We start from the raw sequence: 15,215 nt of genomic DNA, 5'->3' as shown, positions 1-15,215 counted from the left end.
GATAGTGCTATCCCTAACAGAACCAAGATGCTATCCTCCAAAAAAGGAAGCCAATCTGGTGGTTCCCTGCCATAAACAAACTCTACAACAAATGAAAGAAACTGTTGGGGGGGGGGGGGAGAGTAAAATCCCATGGTTGGAGGAACTCCCTTGGTCAGCCTCAGTAAGAAGCTGAGATCCCTCATAAAATTCTCCAAAGCTAGTTAGGAAAACAAAAATCGCCACTGATTCTATAGACAACCAAAAAGCATTCTATAGCTATGTCAAGAATCTCAATAACACTCGGATCTCCTCTGAGTTACAGCACAATAGCACTAAATATACAGAACCAACTAATATTGCCAACATCCTGGCAGATAGGTTCAGTGCTACATTTACCCCCACCCCCCACCCCTCTAAAGGGCCCATCTCTATACCGGAAGAATGTAAGTTCGTGTAATCAAAGCTGCACAGGTAAAAAACACTCTCCAAAGCACAGAATACAGCATCCATGGGACCTGACAACATCCCAGGCTGCGTTCTACATGAACTACAGAATGAACTGGCACTCCACCTAAGTAACATGTTCAATCATAGCCTTACCTCAGGCTTTGTACCCACTGAATGGCACACAGCGACGGCTATACCACTCCACAAAGGGGGAGCAACCATGGACCCAGGAAACTACTGCCCCATTAGCCTAACGAGCCTGGTCTGGAAGGCCATGGAATGTATCATGGAACTTATAAACAAAGACATTGGTAATCTGCAAACTCTGGACCCCACCCAGTTCGGGTTTGTAAAAGGCAGATCATGTCTCCTAAACCTGATAGACTGCTTTGAAGCAGTCACCAAAGCCGTAGACAAGGGTAAGGTGGTTCACACAGCCTATTTAGATCTCACCAAGGATTTTGACACCATCCCCCACTCTGGGATTCTAGATAAACTCACTAAACTAGGTATAAATCCCTATGTCACATGATGGGTTGCCAACTGGCTCAGTGACAGAACCCACAATGTGAAAGTAGCAGGAGTATCACAGGATTCAGTCCTGGGTCCTCTCCTGTTTGGTATCTACTTTTCTGAAGTACAGGCGAACACACAAGGTCTTTGGCTAATGAAGTTCGCAGATGACTGCAAACTAGGAGCCATAATCGAAACTCCTAACGATGTGGACACCCTACAAAAGGGCCTCAGTAATAGGGTTGCCACCTTTTCAAATGGCCATAGTGGGACATTTTCAGGACACATCAGATTTTACAGGCCGACACATACCTACGGTCAGTACAAAGGATGCGGTTGGGAGGGTGGCCTAATGGTTAAGGTGTTTGCCTTACAAACACAAGGTGCAGGGTTTGAGTCTCACAAGGGTAATTGGCTAGGCTTAAAAATGGCTCGCAAGGGCAGTTAGCTTAGTACTAACCTATGAACATATGAAGGATAGAACTTTACTTTTCTGCCTAAATAAAAGCTTATTCTTGTAGCAGTTTAGTTGCTTATTCTGTTTCTTGTAACATTTAGGTATTTTAGATACAGAAATAACTTCTTTTATGCAACTATTACATAAAATATGGGACATAACTATGTCCTACAATCTCAGGACATTTGCCATTTTTAATAATTCTGGTCAGGACACAACCGCCCAAAGAGGGACTGTCCCTCGTAAAGTGGGACAGGTGGTAACCCTACTCACTGAGACAGATGCCTGATGTCAAAGCCATGGCCTCACGCTCAAATGGAAAAAAAGTGCATTGTCATCCCCTTTGGTAAAAACTCTGTACCCATGAGCTACCACATAGGTGGTAGTCTACTTAACACCGAAAGTGTGATAGAGACCTTGGGACACAGGTGGACAGTAGTTTCTCCTTTGAAAATCACATCGCCACAGTAGTCAGGAAATCCTTCTATGTGGCACACCTCATCACAAAAGGTTTCTTCATCCAGGAAAAAAAAAAAGAGGTCATTGTTCCCCTCTACTCTTCACTCATTAGACCTATTATAGAGTACAATGCCCCTTTTGGTATGTACCTCACAAGACATCTACAACTGGAAAGGCCGCATAAGTACCTCACAAAGAGGGTTACTGGCCTCAAACAGATGCCCTACGCAGACAGTCTCAAAAAACTCCAGCTTTACTCCGTTGCATATCGCCTACTCAGAGGCGATCTCTGCCTAATATACAAAGTTATGTCAAACCCAGAGCTGTTGGACATGCTCCACTTAAAGAAATCCCTATTCCTCCGAGCTACACGCTTTAGGAACCTAAACCTTGTCACCACAATAAACAGCATATGCTGGAGGGATAGATTCCTGTCCCAGAGACTTCCCATACTCTGGAACAAACTACCTATCTATATCAAACATTTCATTAGCAATCTTCAAGAAAAATCTTGATGACTGGATAAAAAATTGGAAATTCACCCTAGAGATCACCTTTGTGGCTCTGCTCGACAGGGGCACAGGAAAATAATTTTCTTGGGTGGCGAAAGCCAGGGTACCTTTTTGGCTAGGCTTATATTGACCCTAGGACCAATAGCCTAGTACTCTACCTATGAACCACCTATAAAATTACCCAGCATCCATCTGCCTGTCCAGCAATAAAACACATTTTACACAACTATGTTCCCAGTCTGTCAGTAACCAAAATTTCCTGTTTACAAACCTATCAAATCTGTTAGCATTGTCTGTACTAATGCAAGGTTGCTAAGGCCTGGATCAGCTTATCTGTATCCATCTGGTCAATATCCTTCCTCCCATCTTTCAAAATTACTCTGAAAGACTTCCTAGCTAAAGTCTCCCTCTGTTCTTGCTTAAAACCAGGATAAACTATATCCCTAAAATAACAGGTACCTTTTCATTCCTTATACCTCTTTATTCTTTCCTTCTAAACTTGCTTCCTTACTTTTATCAAATTCTGTTCCCTGATTTTTCTCTAAATATAACAGAAGTTGGTTATCCCCTCACTTCGTACTGCAATTCCTATTTGTATTAGACTAACTTAACTTTAATTTCTCTATAAACTGTCTAAAAATTTTCTACATATTAAATGATTGTCAGATGAAAACATTGGTCAAGAATCAATAGAAGTTATCATAGGTTCATAGGTTCATACTAGGCTATCTGCCCAAGGGCATTTATAAGCCTAGCCCATAGTTATGTGGCTTTCTTTCATAAAAACTATGCCTATCATTTTTCTGTGCCTCTGTCAAGCAGTGACACTGAAGTAATCCCTGGGGTATATCTGCGATCTCCCATCCATTGGTCAAGATTCCTCTTGAACAAAGCCAGCGAGGTGCTCTGCCTCACATGTACCGGGATTTTGTTCCACAGCATAGGGAGTCTCTGGGTGATGAATCTGTTACTCCAGCACGTTCTATTTATAACCGTGTCAAGGCTTAAGTCTCCCGCCCTTGTGGTTCTGAGGGATCTAGATTTTTTGAGGTGAAGCATATTCATCAAATCTGGGTTTGACATGGCCTTATATGTCAGGCACAGGTCACCTCTGAGCAAGCGGTATGAGACTGAATAGAGCTGGAGTTCTTTCAGTCGGGCAGCATAAGACATATTTTTGAGACCCTTTATCCTTTTGGTGAGGAACTTTTGGGGCCTTTCAAGCTGCAGCAGGTGTCTGGTCAGATACATTCGAACGGGCATTGTACTCAATCATAGGTCTAATGAGTGATGAGTACAGGGGGACGATGACCTCCCTTGATCTAGATGTGAATCCCTTCATGATCAGGTGGGCGATATAGAAGGTTTTCCTAACTACTTTAGCAACATGAGTGTCAAACGAAAGGCTACTGTCAACTTGGGTCCCCAGATCCCTGATGACTTTTTCTGTGCTCAGTGGATTGCCACCTATATGGTAGCTAGGGGTAACCTTGTTTTTCCCAAAGGGTATGACTAAGCATTTTTTGACGTTTAACTTCAGGCCATGGCTCTGGCACCAGTTATCCGTTTCTGTGAGGCCCTTCTGGAGGATATCTGTGTCAGATGTGTTTTCGACTATGGCGCCCAGTTTGCAGTCATCTGCAAACTTTGTCAGCCATAACCCTCCTGTGTTTGCTTGTACTTCAGAAAAATAGATGCCGAACAAGAGTGGACCCAGGACTGAGCCCTGTGGGACACCACTTGTGACAGGCTTTGAGTCTGACATGGCTCCAGCAACTCTGACCCTGTGGGTTCTGTCACTTAGCCAGTTTGCAACCCATCTTGTGATGTATGGGTTTACATTCAAGCTGATGAGTTTTTCGATGATACCTGAGTGGGGTATTGTGTCAAGGCCTTTGCCAGGTCGAGGTAGGCTGTATGGACTGCCTTTCCTCATCAATGGCCTTGGTGACTGTCTCGAAAAGTCAACCAAGTTTAAGAGGCAGGATCTGCCTTTGACAAAGCCAAACTGGGTTGGATCCAAAGTCTGCAAGTTCCCTATGTCTTTATTTATGAGTTCCATTATGATCCTCTCCATGGCTTTGCAGATAAGGCTTGTCAAGCTAATGGGGCGGTAATTTCCAGGGTCTGTGGAGGCACCGCCCTTATGAAGTGGGACCACAGTCGCCGTGCGCCACTCCTTGGGTACGTATCCTGAGGTGAGGCTAAGATTAAACAGCTGTCCTAACTGTGGGTTTAATTCCTCGTTGAGTTCATGAAGCACACAGCCAGGGACACCATCCAGTCCCATGGATGCTGTGTTTTTTGCCTTAGTGAGGGCAGTTCTCACCTGGGCGTTGGAGATGTTTGGGGAGCTACAATCCTCTGGAATAGATATCTCTCCTTTTGGGGGGGGGGAGTTTGCACTGAACCTGTCAGCCAGTATGTTAGCAATGTGTGTAGGTTCAGTAATTTTCACATCATTTTGAACTAATTCTGAGCATATCTGGGAGTTTCCTCCTAGGTTTCTAACATAGCTAAAGAAGGCCTTATGATTGTCTTTAGAGTCCTTGGCGATTTTTCTCTCAAAATTTGCCTTGGATGATTTTATGAGAGCTCTTAGTTTTTTACTTATAATGATCATTTTTACTTATAATGATCAAAGGTGTCTTACCTTTCAAGGATTTTGCTCTATCTTGTAGTAGCTTCCTCCTTTTGTTGTAGAGCTTGTTTATGGCTGGGGTCCACCAGACTGGACGCTTGCCTTTGGTACAGAGAGTCTTAGTTTTGTTTGGGATTGCCTGATCCATGCAGTCCTGTAGGTGCTGGTAGAAGGCATTTGTAAGTGATTCAGCGGTTTGAGTAATGTTTACCACTGGCTCAGGGGCCTTAAAGGAGACCACACTAGTTTTTAGAAGTGTGAAATCAGCTTTTGAGAAGTTTTTCACTGTGGTCTTTTTGTTTCAGGTGGGCGGGATGAGGACCTCCAGCGAGATTAGTTTATGATCTGATCTCACCAGTGAGGGGTATACTTCGGTGTTGAACATTTTGATCCCATGTTCGTGATGATGAGATCAAGTATGTTTTCTCCTCTTGTGGGGATGGTGACTAGTTGTTCCATGGCATTTGAGTTTATGAACTCCAGGAATCTTTGGGTTAGAGTGTTCGGGCTTGAGTAGTGTTCCCAGTCTATTAGGGTAGTTGAAGTCACCTAGTATGATGGTGTTTGGAGATACATTTATCCCCTCCAATGTTTTCAGGAAGGCCATGTGAGGTTCCTGAGTTTGAGAGGGTGGCCTGTAACATGCTACAAATTGCAGAGCAGTCTTGCCTATGGTTAATTGCACCTGGATGGTCTCCGATGCATCGCGTTGCCACCAACCTTGAGGTGTGGGTGTCCTTTATGAATATGGACACCCCCTCCTTTCTTGGTGTTGTCCGGATTTTGGGGCCGGAACGCATGATATGAGGTGAAACCTGTTAGTGCTGGGGTGCTCTCAGGAGCCTTGAACCAGGTTTCTGTCACAGCACAGACATCGATGTTCTCCATATTGAGAAGGGCCTCGAGTGCGTGCATCTTGAGAGTGAGACTTCTGGCATTGAGCAGCATTACCCTTAGTTTTTTCCTTTTGGTGTTCTAGGGTGGTAGGTTTAGAATTTGAGCCTTGCCTAAAAAGGCACTATGGGGTGGCAAGAGCCTTTGCCAATATCCGAAGCCCAGGGGTGACAGGTGCAAGCCGTCCCTTGTGAAGCAGCGTGGCTTGTCCAGCATGTCATCCCAGGCTGATAGACATTGGATCCCCTTTGAATGACACCAGAATTTAAGCCAATTATTAAAGCTGATCATCTTATCACTGTATTGTGGCATCATTCTAGGTGAAGGTAGGATACTGCTCAAGGTCAGGGTCATACCTGCCTGGGCTACATAATCAGAGAGCTCCTCGATGTCCCTTTTCATGTAGTCCAAGGAGGTACGTCTCAGGTCGTTGACACCAGCGTGGACAATGACTGAGTCGTACTTGTACCTGCTGTTGAGAGACCTGAGTGCTTGCGTTATGTGGCGGATTCTAGCACCCGACAGGCAGCTTACTGTGACCTTCTCCTTACTCAGTCTGGTGAGCGGGACGTCAGTGTGTCTGACTATGGAATCACCAATGACAAGTGTGTCTGGCATTTTGTTTGGCCTTAAGGGCTGTGACTGTTTGACACTCTGACTGTGTGGTCTATGTGTTGCATGTGTTGGGTCGTGAGGTGGTAGTTGTTTGGGTGTCTGCTTTGGTGGCCTCTGCTGTTTTGGTAAATTTTGATCAGAGCCTCCAGTATGTCTTTGTGTGAGTATGTGTATGATTTGAAGTTGTGATGGTACCATGTGTGACTGGGTATGTATTGTATGTGGTTACCTTCTCCTCCTGTCTGGTCTTGCCAGTCCTATGTTGAGAGAGCTCAGCCTCCAGTTTGGCCGTATAGTTGCATCTCGCATGTATTTGTGTTTTGTGGGAGGAGGAGAGGATTGTTCAGGTACATGAGGCAATTGTAACATTGCCTCAATATTCCCAGGTTCACCAGTTGAGCTGGAGAGGACACTAGCAACTGATCCCTCGACATACTAGAAGTAGTAGATAAAGAGACTTTCAAATGACTCCGGGGGAAGTGGGTTTTAGGCTGGTGGGGTACTATCTATAATAAGAGTGCTTTATCAAGGTGCAAGTACTGTAGGAGTAAGTGCTAGGCTTTACAGATAGAGAATAGTCTACTTGGGAATCAAGTAGAGATGAACTTTTCAGTTATAGGATATGCTGGTTAGATCAGCAGTACAGCTCGAGGAAGGTAGTTCTAAGGGAAAATTTGAAGAGTGGAATTTAGATGGCCCGAATAGTTAACCTTGTTTAACCGCCGCTGCTCTTGTGTGCAACAGTGGTAACTCAGGCTAACGCTTAGCGTGTTTTATAGCAGGGGCTGAAGGGAGCTAGGAATTGGCCCAAAACGACCAATGGACTACTAGTTTCTGGCTGAAACTTCACCAAATCGGACAGAAAGGCGCTCAGTGCCTCCCACTCCCACTGGTAAGCAAAGAAACTTCCTCCTCCCTAATAAGGCAATGGATCAGTAACAGGAACTATAAACAAAGCCCAGGGATCAGCAACTCTGAAACTGGACTACTCTAGTTCAGTAAGGCGGAAAACAAGAGATTTTTTTGTTTTATTACAGAGATAAGGAAAAAACAGACAGTAAATGCTATAAATGCTGTAAATCGGCTAGCGACTTTAGTGTGTAGCCTACAGAAACAATTTGCAACAATTAGTAACTTAAAGTGCAATAAACAGTGTAAAATGCAGAAATCACTTAAAGTAGCAGTAAAACAGGCTAAATGCAGTCGCTAGCTTAATAACAGTGGGAAAGCCACAAAATACTTATATCTGGTAGAAAGTCACTCTTTAGCTCTCTGCTGCTTGGATCACTCTGCAGGCCACCACGAGGATCTGTGCTGAGTTGGTACAAGCTGGAAAACGCGTGTTTAGCGTGTTTTATAGCAGGGGGCTGAAAGGAGCTAGGAATTGGCCCAAAACGACCAATGGACTACTAGTTTCTGGCTGAAACTTCACCAATTCGGACAAAAAGGCTGCTCAGTGCTTCCCACTCCCACTGGTAAGCAAAGAAACTTCCCTCCTTCCTAATAAGGCAACGGATCAGTAACAGGAACTAAAAACAAAGCCCAGGGATCAGCAACTCTGAAACTGGACTACTCTAGCTCAGTAAGGTGGGAAAACAAGAGATTTTTTTTGCTTTTAAGCGGCTAGCACACTTGAGTGTGTTAGCCTACAGGTAAAATTAAGCAACAAATAACTTTTTAAGAGTGCAAAACAGTTAATCAACACAAAAACAGTTTAAACAGAATGCAGAGCTGTATAAACAGGCTAAGATGCAGTCGCTAAGCAGTAAATATTCAAAAAGCCAGAAAAAAATACTTAAATCAGTTATAGCAAATACAGTTATAACAAATGCTCTGAAATATACTGTATATTTCCAATATGTTTGAGAAGGACAGTCAGAACACAAGAAGGTTCAGGCGAAAAGAAAAAAAGTTTTGTTTTACTTTTTGAAAAGGGAAAAAGGAGGAACAGAAGGCCTTATCAAATGTTCTCTCTGTATTAAGAAGAATGAGCTAATGACACTAGATTGGGAGGTGTGTCACAGTAGGGGCGGGCAACTGCAAAGCCACCAAGTATAAGAGCAAGACACCAACAGGGAGGCAGGGTGGGACAAAATAAAAGCAGATACTTATATTTTGTAGCTCAGTTGCGGTCAAACAACTTCTCCAGCTTGCACTGTGTGCAAAGACAAAGACCAGAACAACAACTTTTTTTTTTTTTTACAAGAACACAAAAGAACCAGCCCCCACTAGCCAAGAGATAATTACACAGAGTAAATGTTTCAGTTTATACAATAGCCTAAGACAGAAAAGCACTACAGAGTCAAATGAAATTTTTTAAACAGATAAGGATTTGTGAAGATTCTGAATAGACAAAGTGCTTTATATATATTAAATTATAAAACAGTAATCTGTAAAAATAATCAGAAGATACTTATATTTTGTAGCTCAGTTGCGGTCAAACAACTTCTCCAGCTTGCACTGTGTGCAAAGACAAAGACCAGAACAACAACTTTTTTTTTTACAAGAACACAAAAGAACCAGACCCACTAGCCAAGAGACAATTACACAGAGTAAATGTTTCAGTTTATACAATAGCCTAAGACAGAAAAGCACTACAGTGTCAAATGAAATTTATTAAACAGATAAGGATTTGTGAAGATTCTGAATAGACAAAGTGCTTTATATATATTAAATTATAAAAACAGTAATCTGTAAAAATAATCAAAAGATACTTATATTTTGTAGCTCAGCAAACAACTTCTCCAGCTTGCACTGTGTGCAAAGACAAAGACCAGAACAACAACTTTTTTTTTTTACAAGAACACAAAAGAACCAGACCCACTAGCCAAGAGATAATTACACAGAGTAAATGTTTCAGTTTATACAATAGCCTAAGACAGAAAAGCACTACAGAGTCAAATGAAATTTTTTAAACAGATAAGGATTTGTGAAGATTCTGAATAGACAAAGTGCTTTATATATATTAAATTATAAAAACAGTAATCTGTAAAAAAATCAAAAGATACTTATATTTTGTAGCTCAGTTGTGGTCAAACAACTTCTCCAGCTTGCACTGTGTGCAAAGACAAAGACCAGAACAACAACTTTTTTTTACAAGAACACAAAAGAACCAGCCCCCACTAGCCAAGAGATAATTACACAGAGTAAATGTTTCAGTTTATACAATAGCCTAAGACAGAAAAGCACTACAGAGTCAAATGAAATTTTTTAAACAGATAAGGATTTGTGAAGATTCTGAATAGACAAAGTGCTTTATATATATTAAATTATAAAAACAGTAATCTGTAAAAATAATCAAAAGATACTTATATTTTGTAGCTCAGTTGTGGTCAAACAACTTCTCCAGCTTGCACTGTCATTTTTTACAGTTATTTAAAATGCAGAATTTTTGTTTTATTTTTTAAGATTGTAAAATTATTGTTCTTAAAATGTTTTGTAATAATTTGGAGATTTTCTCCCTGGGCCTTTGCTGAAAATGGGCTTCTAACCCAGTCGGAATTTCCTGGTAATCAAATGCCAATCAACCAACCAAATATTCTCTGAGGTGCCTTTGTTCAGAGATTACACATCTTCTCCTTTCAGCTGCTCCTGTTAGGGGTCGCCACAGCGGATCATTGTTGTCCACTGAACAAATGGTAGTACCAGTTATACAGTGTCAAGTTGCCAGCCCGGCACCCAACCTTCCTCAGAAGGCACACACTCACACCTAGGGCGAAATTTAGAATGTCCAGTCCACCTGCAGCATGTCTTGGGAATGTGGGAAGAGCACCTAGAGGAAACTCAAACGAACACAGGGATGACCATACACACTCCACACAGAAGGCACCCCAGCCAAGAATCAAACTGGAGAATCTCTTGCTGTGAGGTATCAACGCTAATGCCACACTAGTTCAGACATTACATATAACTTCTAAAATCCTCATGGCAGAATTGCAGTACAAACACACATGAGTAATGCAGAAAGTAAAGTTAAAAGAACACACCAACTCCTTTACACCAGAAGAAAATTTGTCAACATGTACAGTTTTACATGAATCTGTCATGCAAGACAGCACTGCCACAGAGTCCATGCTTCATGTGCAAAGCAGTACCAAAATGCACTAAATGACACTAATGAAATTTTACATTTTACAGTACCTGTCAAAACTAAAAATTATGCAGGTATAAAATTAATCGAAACTGGCCATGAAAAACCATACCTTTTCTGTAACAGAACTGTCCGTTGCACACCTAGAGCTTAGCATGTACTGCAGATTTTCAGTAAAATGGCTAGTAGGCTGGCGCTTTCGATATTCCTCTGTAACAAGAGTTATTGAAAACCTGTATGTTAACTAGTTTTCATCACTTAAAATTTTCATTTGAGAAGTTTGTCAGCTTTATCAAACTGTTAATAAACTTAAATAATGTTTCATTGATACTTTAGTAAAAGGAGTACATAAATGCTAACAAGCTGGCTAAAGGAAGCTGCATGTCATGGCAGACTAGCATTCTAGAGAGCTCAGTCACAGTGCAAATGCCTTGGAAAGTTGCATCACATCTGCAGTGTCAGTCTTGTTTATCCGTTATTCTGATACCCCATGGCGTCAAGTGAAAAACTATTTGCAAAAAGAAAGAAAAACTTACTTTCAATGTGCGTTCTGAAGTATAACTTGTAATGTCAATGCCCTAGTACAACCACCAGGAACTTCTTTTCTTCAAGGAATCTTGACTGAAAAATGAAATCTAAGGATTTAGGACTTTGAAAGCAGAGGTCTGAAAAGTACATTGTGATACTCTCCTGCAAGTTCTTGAGGGAGAATCCTTGAAAACTTTCACTTTAAGAAAAGAGGTAAAAGATAAACCAGAGAGAAGTTCAGGAAAGAGTTAGAAGCTTATTTGCTACTTTCAAGAAAATATACTATAGAGTTATTATAAAATGATGAGCACTGTGAATTTGTCAAGATGAATGGCACATTAATAAGAAACAGAACATTTTTTGGTAAAATAAACCATGAAATAAGCAAGCTTTAAGATAGATCTTCAAACATGATAACGGTAGGTCAGTGAACAAGGCTAGTGAAATTCAGGTACTCAGCTAAAAGAATTAACAGAGAAAATGGATACCTATAAAATAATATGGAAGTCATGATGCTGCATTGTGAAATTAATTGAAATGAACTAGAACCATATGATCATGTAAGATGAGATATGCTTGTGCGATTAGAATTCATGGAATGTGTACTAGATGTGGCCTAATTTTGGGTTGCTTGGCTTGAAGGAAGGTAAGATTAAAAAGTTATTCGATAAAATTAATTCACAGCATGAACAAAGAACAATGTATGTGTACAGAATTGGACAGACGTCCAGAATACTATGCATAGCAGTAACAAGATAATGAGCACAGCCAAACTGCATGTTTGAAAAATGAATGTCAAAAAATCCACTTTGAAAGCAAAGCTTGAGAAGTGAATCTTGACGTTCTCTTTGTCAGCATATAACCTGGCTGTGATCACAGAAATCTGATTGTAATTCTTCATCGTACAAAGATCAAGGAAACCAAGAGCGGAAGATGTTCTATAGCTTTGAAAGTTGCAACACTGTGTGACAGCACAAGTGTGTTACTTAGTACATGGAGCTTAAGCTGCTACACCATACTATGAGCTCCAGAGAAAAAAATGCCAATATTGCACCACTAATTACTTTAGGGTCTGAGCAAAAATTAAAAAAAAAACTTCACAAACATACAGGGTTTTTCTAGCCTGCAGTAACATCACCTTATGTCACTGCAGGACTGGGAGGTAAATAAGAAGTTATGTACCTACCATAACGTTCCATGTTAGTTGTCTTCTCTCGCCTTCTTTCTTGCTTGATGGGTTTGGAGCCGATCCCTCGGCTCCGACTCGGCACTTGCTAAGCTCGAGAGTCACTTTTACCAGCTCGAGGCAGCCCCATATCCCATGATGCAAGGCGGTAAGTACCCAGATCTCGTTTGCTGACAAAGGGCAATAGCACCAAGCATAAAATACTTCCCAAAGGAAGAAAGAAAACTTACAGATGGAAGAAGGACCAGGTCTGAATGGTCTTCAGCATAACAGTTTCTTATAACAAGGTCTGTCCAGGCCAGGGGGAAGGAGGGAGGTCGCAAGAAAGAAGGCAGAGAAGACAACTAACATGGAACGTTATGGTAGGTACATAACTTCTTAATGTTAAGTTGTCAATCTCGCCTTCATTCTTGCTTGATGGGACTGCGTCCCTAGCACCTCTATCCTGGGTGGCTCAATGGAACAAACTCTTGAGGACTGTAGAGCCAAAACTGGCTCTGTCCCTGGAGGCCAAGTCCAATTTGTAATGGGAAACAAAAGTGTGAGGAGTAGCCCAAGTGGCTGCTGCACAAATAGTGTCCAAAGGAAGTCTAGCTTGAAAAGCTGTAGAAGTAGCTAAGCTCCTAGTTGAATGTGCTTTAGGTTTTGAGCACAGCTGTTTTCCCCTGAGCATAAATTTCAGAGATGACCAAGAAAGCCATCTGGACAAGGTCACTTTAGAAACAGGAAGGCCTTTTTTATTATCCGCATAGGAAACAAAAAGTTGATCAGATTTTCTAAATTTTTTTGTTCTGTCCAAATAATATCTAAGTTGACGGTGGACATCAAGATAATGTAGCTTTTGTTCAGCTCTATCTGAATAGTTAGGAAAAATACAGGAGATCAATGGATTGATTCAAATTGTTCTTTGAAGTGACCTTAGGTAAAAAGATTGGGTTAGTTCTCAAAGATACTCTGTCTTTGTGAAAAACCAAATAGGGGGGTCGAACCGAAAGAGCATGAAGTTCAGACACCCTCCTGGCAGATGTAATAGCCACTAGGAATAAAGTTTTCCAAGAAAGATATTTCAGGGAACAAGAAACAGCTGGCTCGAAGGGGGGAAGAATCAAGGATGTCAGCACTAAATTTAGATCCCACTGAGGAGGAGGATTCCTGATTGGAGGCTTTAGTAGGAAAATTCCTTTCAAGAAGGCCCTGCAGAGCCTATGGGACATAATATTATGATCTGCTATCCCGACATGAAAATTGGAAATAGCAGCCAATTGAACTCTGACTGTGGAAGAAGAGGAGCCTGCATGAAAAATCTCTGCTAAGAAGTCCAGGACTGCCTGAACAGGGCAGTAAAAGGATCAATATTCTGGGCCTTAGCCCAATAAGAGAAACGTTTCCATTTGCTTGTATAAATCCTCCTGGTAGAGGATTTTAGCGAAGCTACTATGATGTCTCTAACTGGGTTAGAGATCAAAGAAAGCCTGGCTAAGGAAGGAAGTGGAGCAACCATGCTGTGAGGTTGAGAGAAGGGATTGACCGGTGCAGCTGACCCGATTGGTGAATCAGAAGATCTGGCACTGGGTCCAGATGCCACGGCTGCACCAAAAGGTGATGATGGAGGAACGGGAACCAAACTTGTCGAGGCCAGTAAGGGGCAATGAGAATCAATTTGGCTCTCAAAACGGTAGCTTTCTGGATGACCTGAGGGATCAGAGGAAATGGAGGAAGGCATAAAGAAGTCCCTGGGGCCAATCCTGGGTCAGAGCGTCTCTGGGGGTTGGCCTGATAGAGGGAAGAGGCTGAAGAAGTCTGGACATTTGCTGTTTTGGGGAGTAGCAAAAGATCGCAACATGGACGACCCCATTCCAGAAAAATCTCTTCCGCTATAGATTGCTTGAGAGACCACTCGTGAGGCATGAGAATAGCTCTGCTCAATCTGTCCGCTACAATGTTGGTTTTCCCAGGGATATGCGTTGCTACCAGAAACCGATGAGAGGAGATCGCCCATTGCCATAGTCTGAGCTTCGACACAAGGGGTAGGACTTGGTTCCGCCCTGTTTGTTGATATACCAAACTACAGACATGTTGTCTGTGTGGACTGCAATTGTCCCTACGGGAAGAAAGTCGTTGAGGGCTTGCAACGTTAAAAGCACTGCTCTCATCTCCAGGACATTTATGTGCAGATGGTACTCGAACGGCTGCCACGCCCCATGAACCATCCTGCCCTGATAATGACCCCCCCACCCGATCAGGGAGGCATCCGTGGTGACAGTGGCTATCGGGATGGGGTACAAAGTACCTGCCTTGGTGAACCTGAGGCGATGTGATCCACCAAGCAAGATGCTCTTTGCATGTCTGTGTCACCAGAATCTGGTGACGCATTGGAAGTTGCTGGTATGACCATTGTGTGAACAGCATCCACTGAAGAAGGCGCATGTAAAATCGAGCCAGGGAAGAAGAGTAATGGCCGCAGCCATGAGACCTAATACCTTTAGAACCATTCTGGCCTGTACTTTCTTGCTGGCCAGAATGATCCTGACATGACTCTGAATGTCTGAAACTCTTTGATCTGTAAGGGTAGCTGACATCCGAACAGTGTTTAAGTTTGCCTATGAAGGTAATAGACTGGCAGGGCGATAAGGATGACTTTTCGAAGTTGATTGAGATGCCCAAATGAGAACAAAGGTCTATTGTGTAATCCCTGGCTTGTATAAGCTGATGCCTGGTGGTGGCTGACAGGAGCCAGTCGTCGAGATACGGAAACACCTGGAATCCTTGACGTCTCAGGTGAGCCGTGACCACTGCCATGCATTTGGTGAACACTCTGGGGGCTGTAGTGAGACCAAAGGGCAGGGCTCTGAACTGGAAATGACTGGACCCCAGCCGGCGGAGAAATCTCC

The 15,215-nt window shown here is 42.4% G+C and overlaps 1 protein-coding gene across 1 annotated transcript in view; it reads right to left on the bottom strand.

Moving 5' to 3' along the window:
• Positions 1-15,215, bottom strand: part of RPS19BP1 (ribosomal protein S19 binding protein 1) — a 242,532-nt gene that overhangs the window by 31,710 nt on the left and 195,607 nt on the right. Inside the window, exon 3 of the mRNA XM_044062399.1 lies at positions 10,723-10,820. Within this exon, the coding sequence (XP_043918334.1) occupies positions 10,723-10,820 (98 nt within the window). The remainder of the gene's footprint in view (positions 1-10,722; positions 10,821-15,215) is intronic.

Source organism: Protopterus annectens, chromosome 1.part0, assembly GCF_019279795.1.
Source record: "Protopterus annectens isolate FY-2018-M chromosome 1.part0, PAN1.0, whole genome shotgun sequence".
Lineage (NCBI taxonomy): Eukaryota > Metazoa > Chordata > Ceratodontiformes > Protopteridae > Protopterus > Protopterus annectens.
This window is presented reverse-complemented; position numbering and strand designations above follow the sequence as displayed.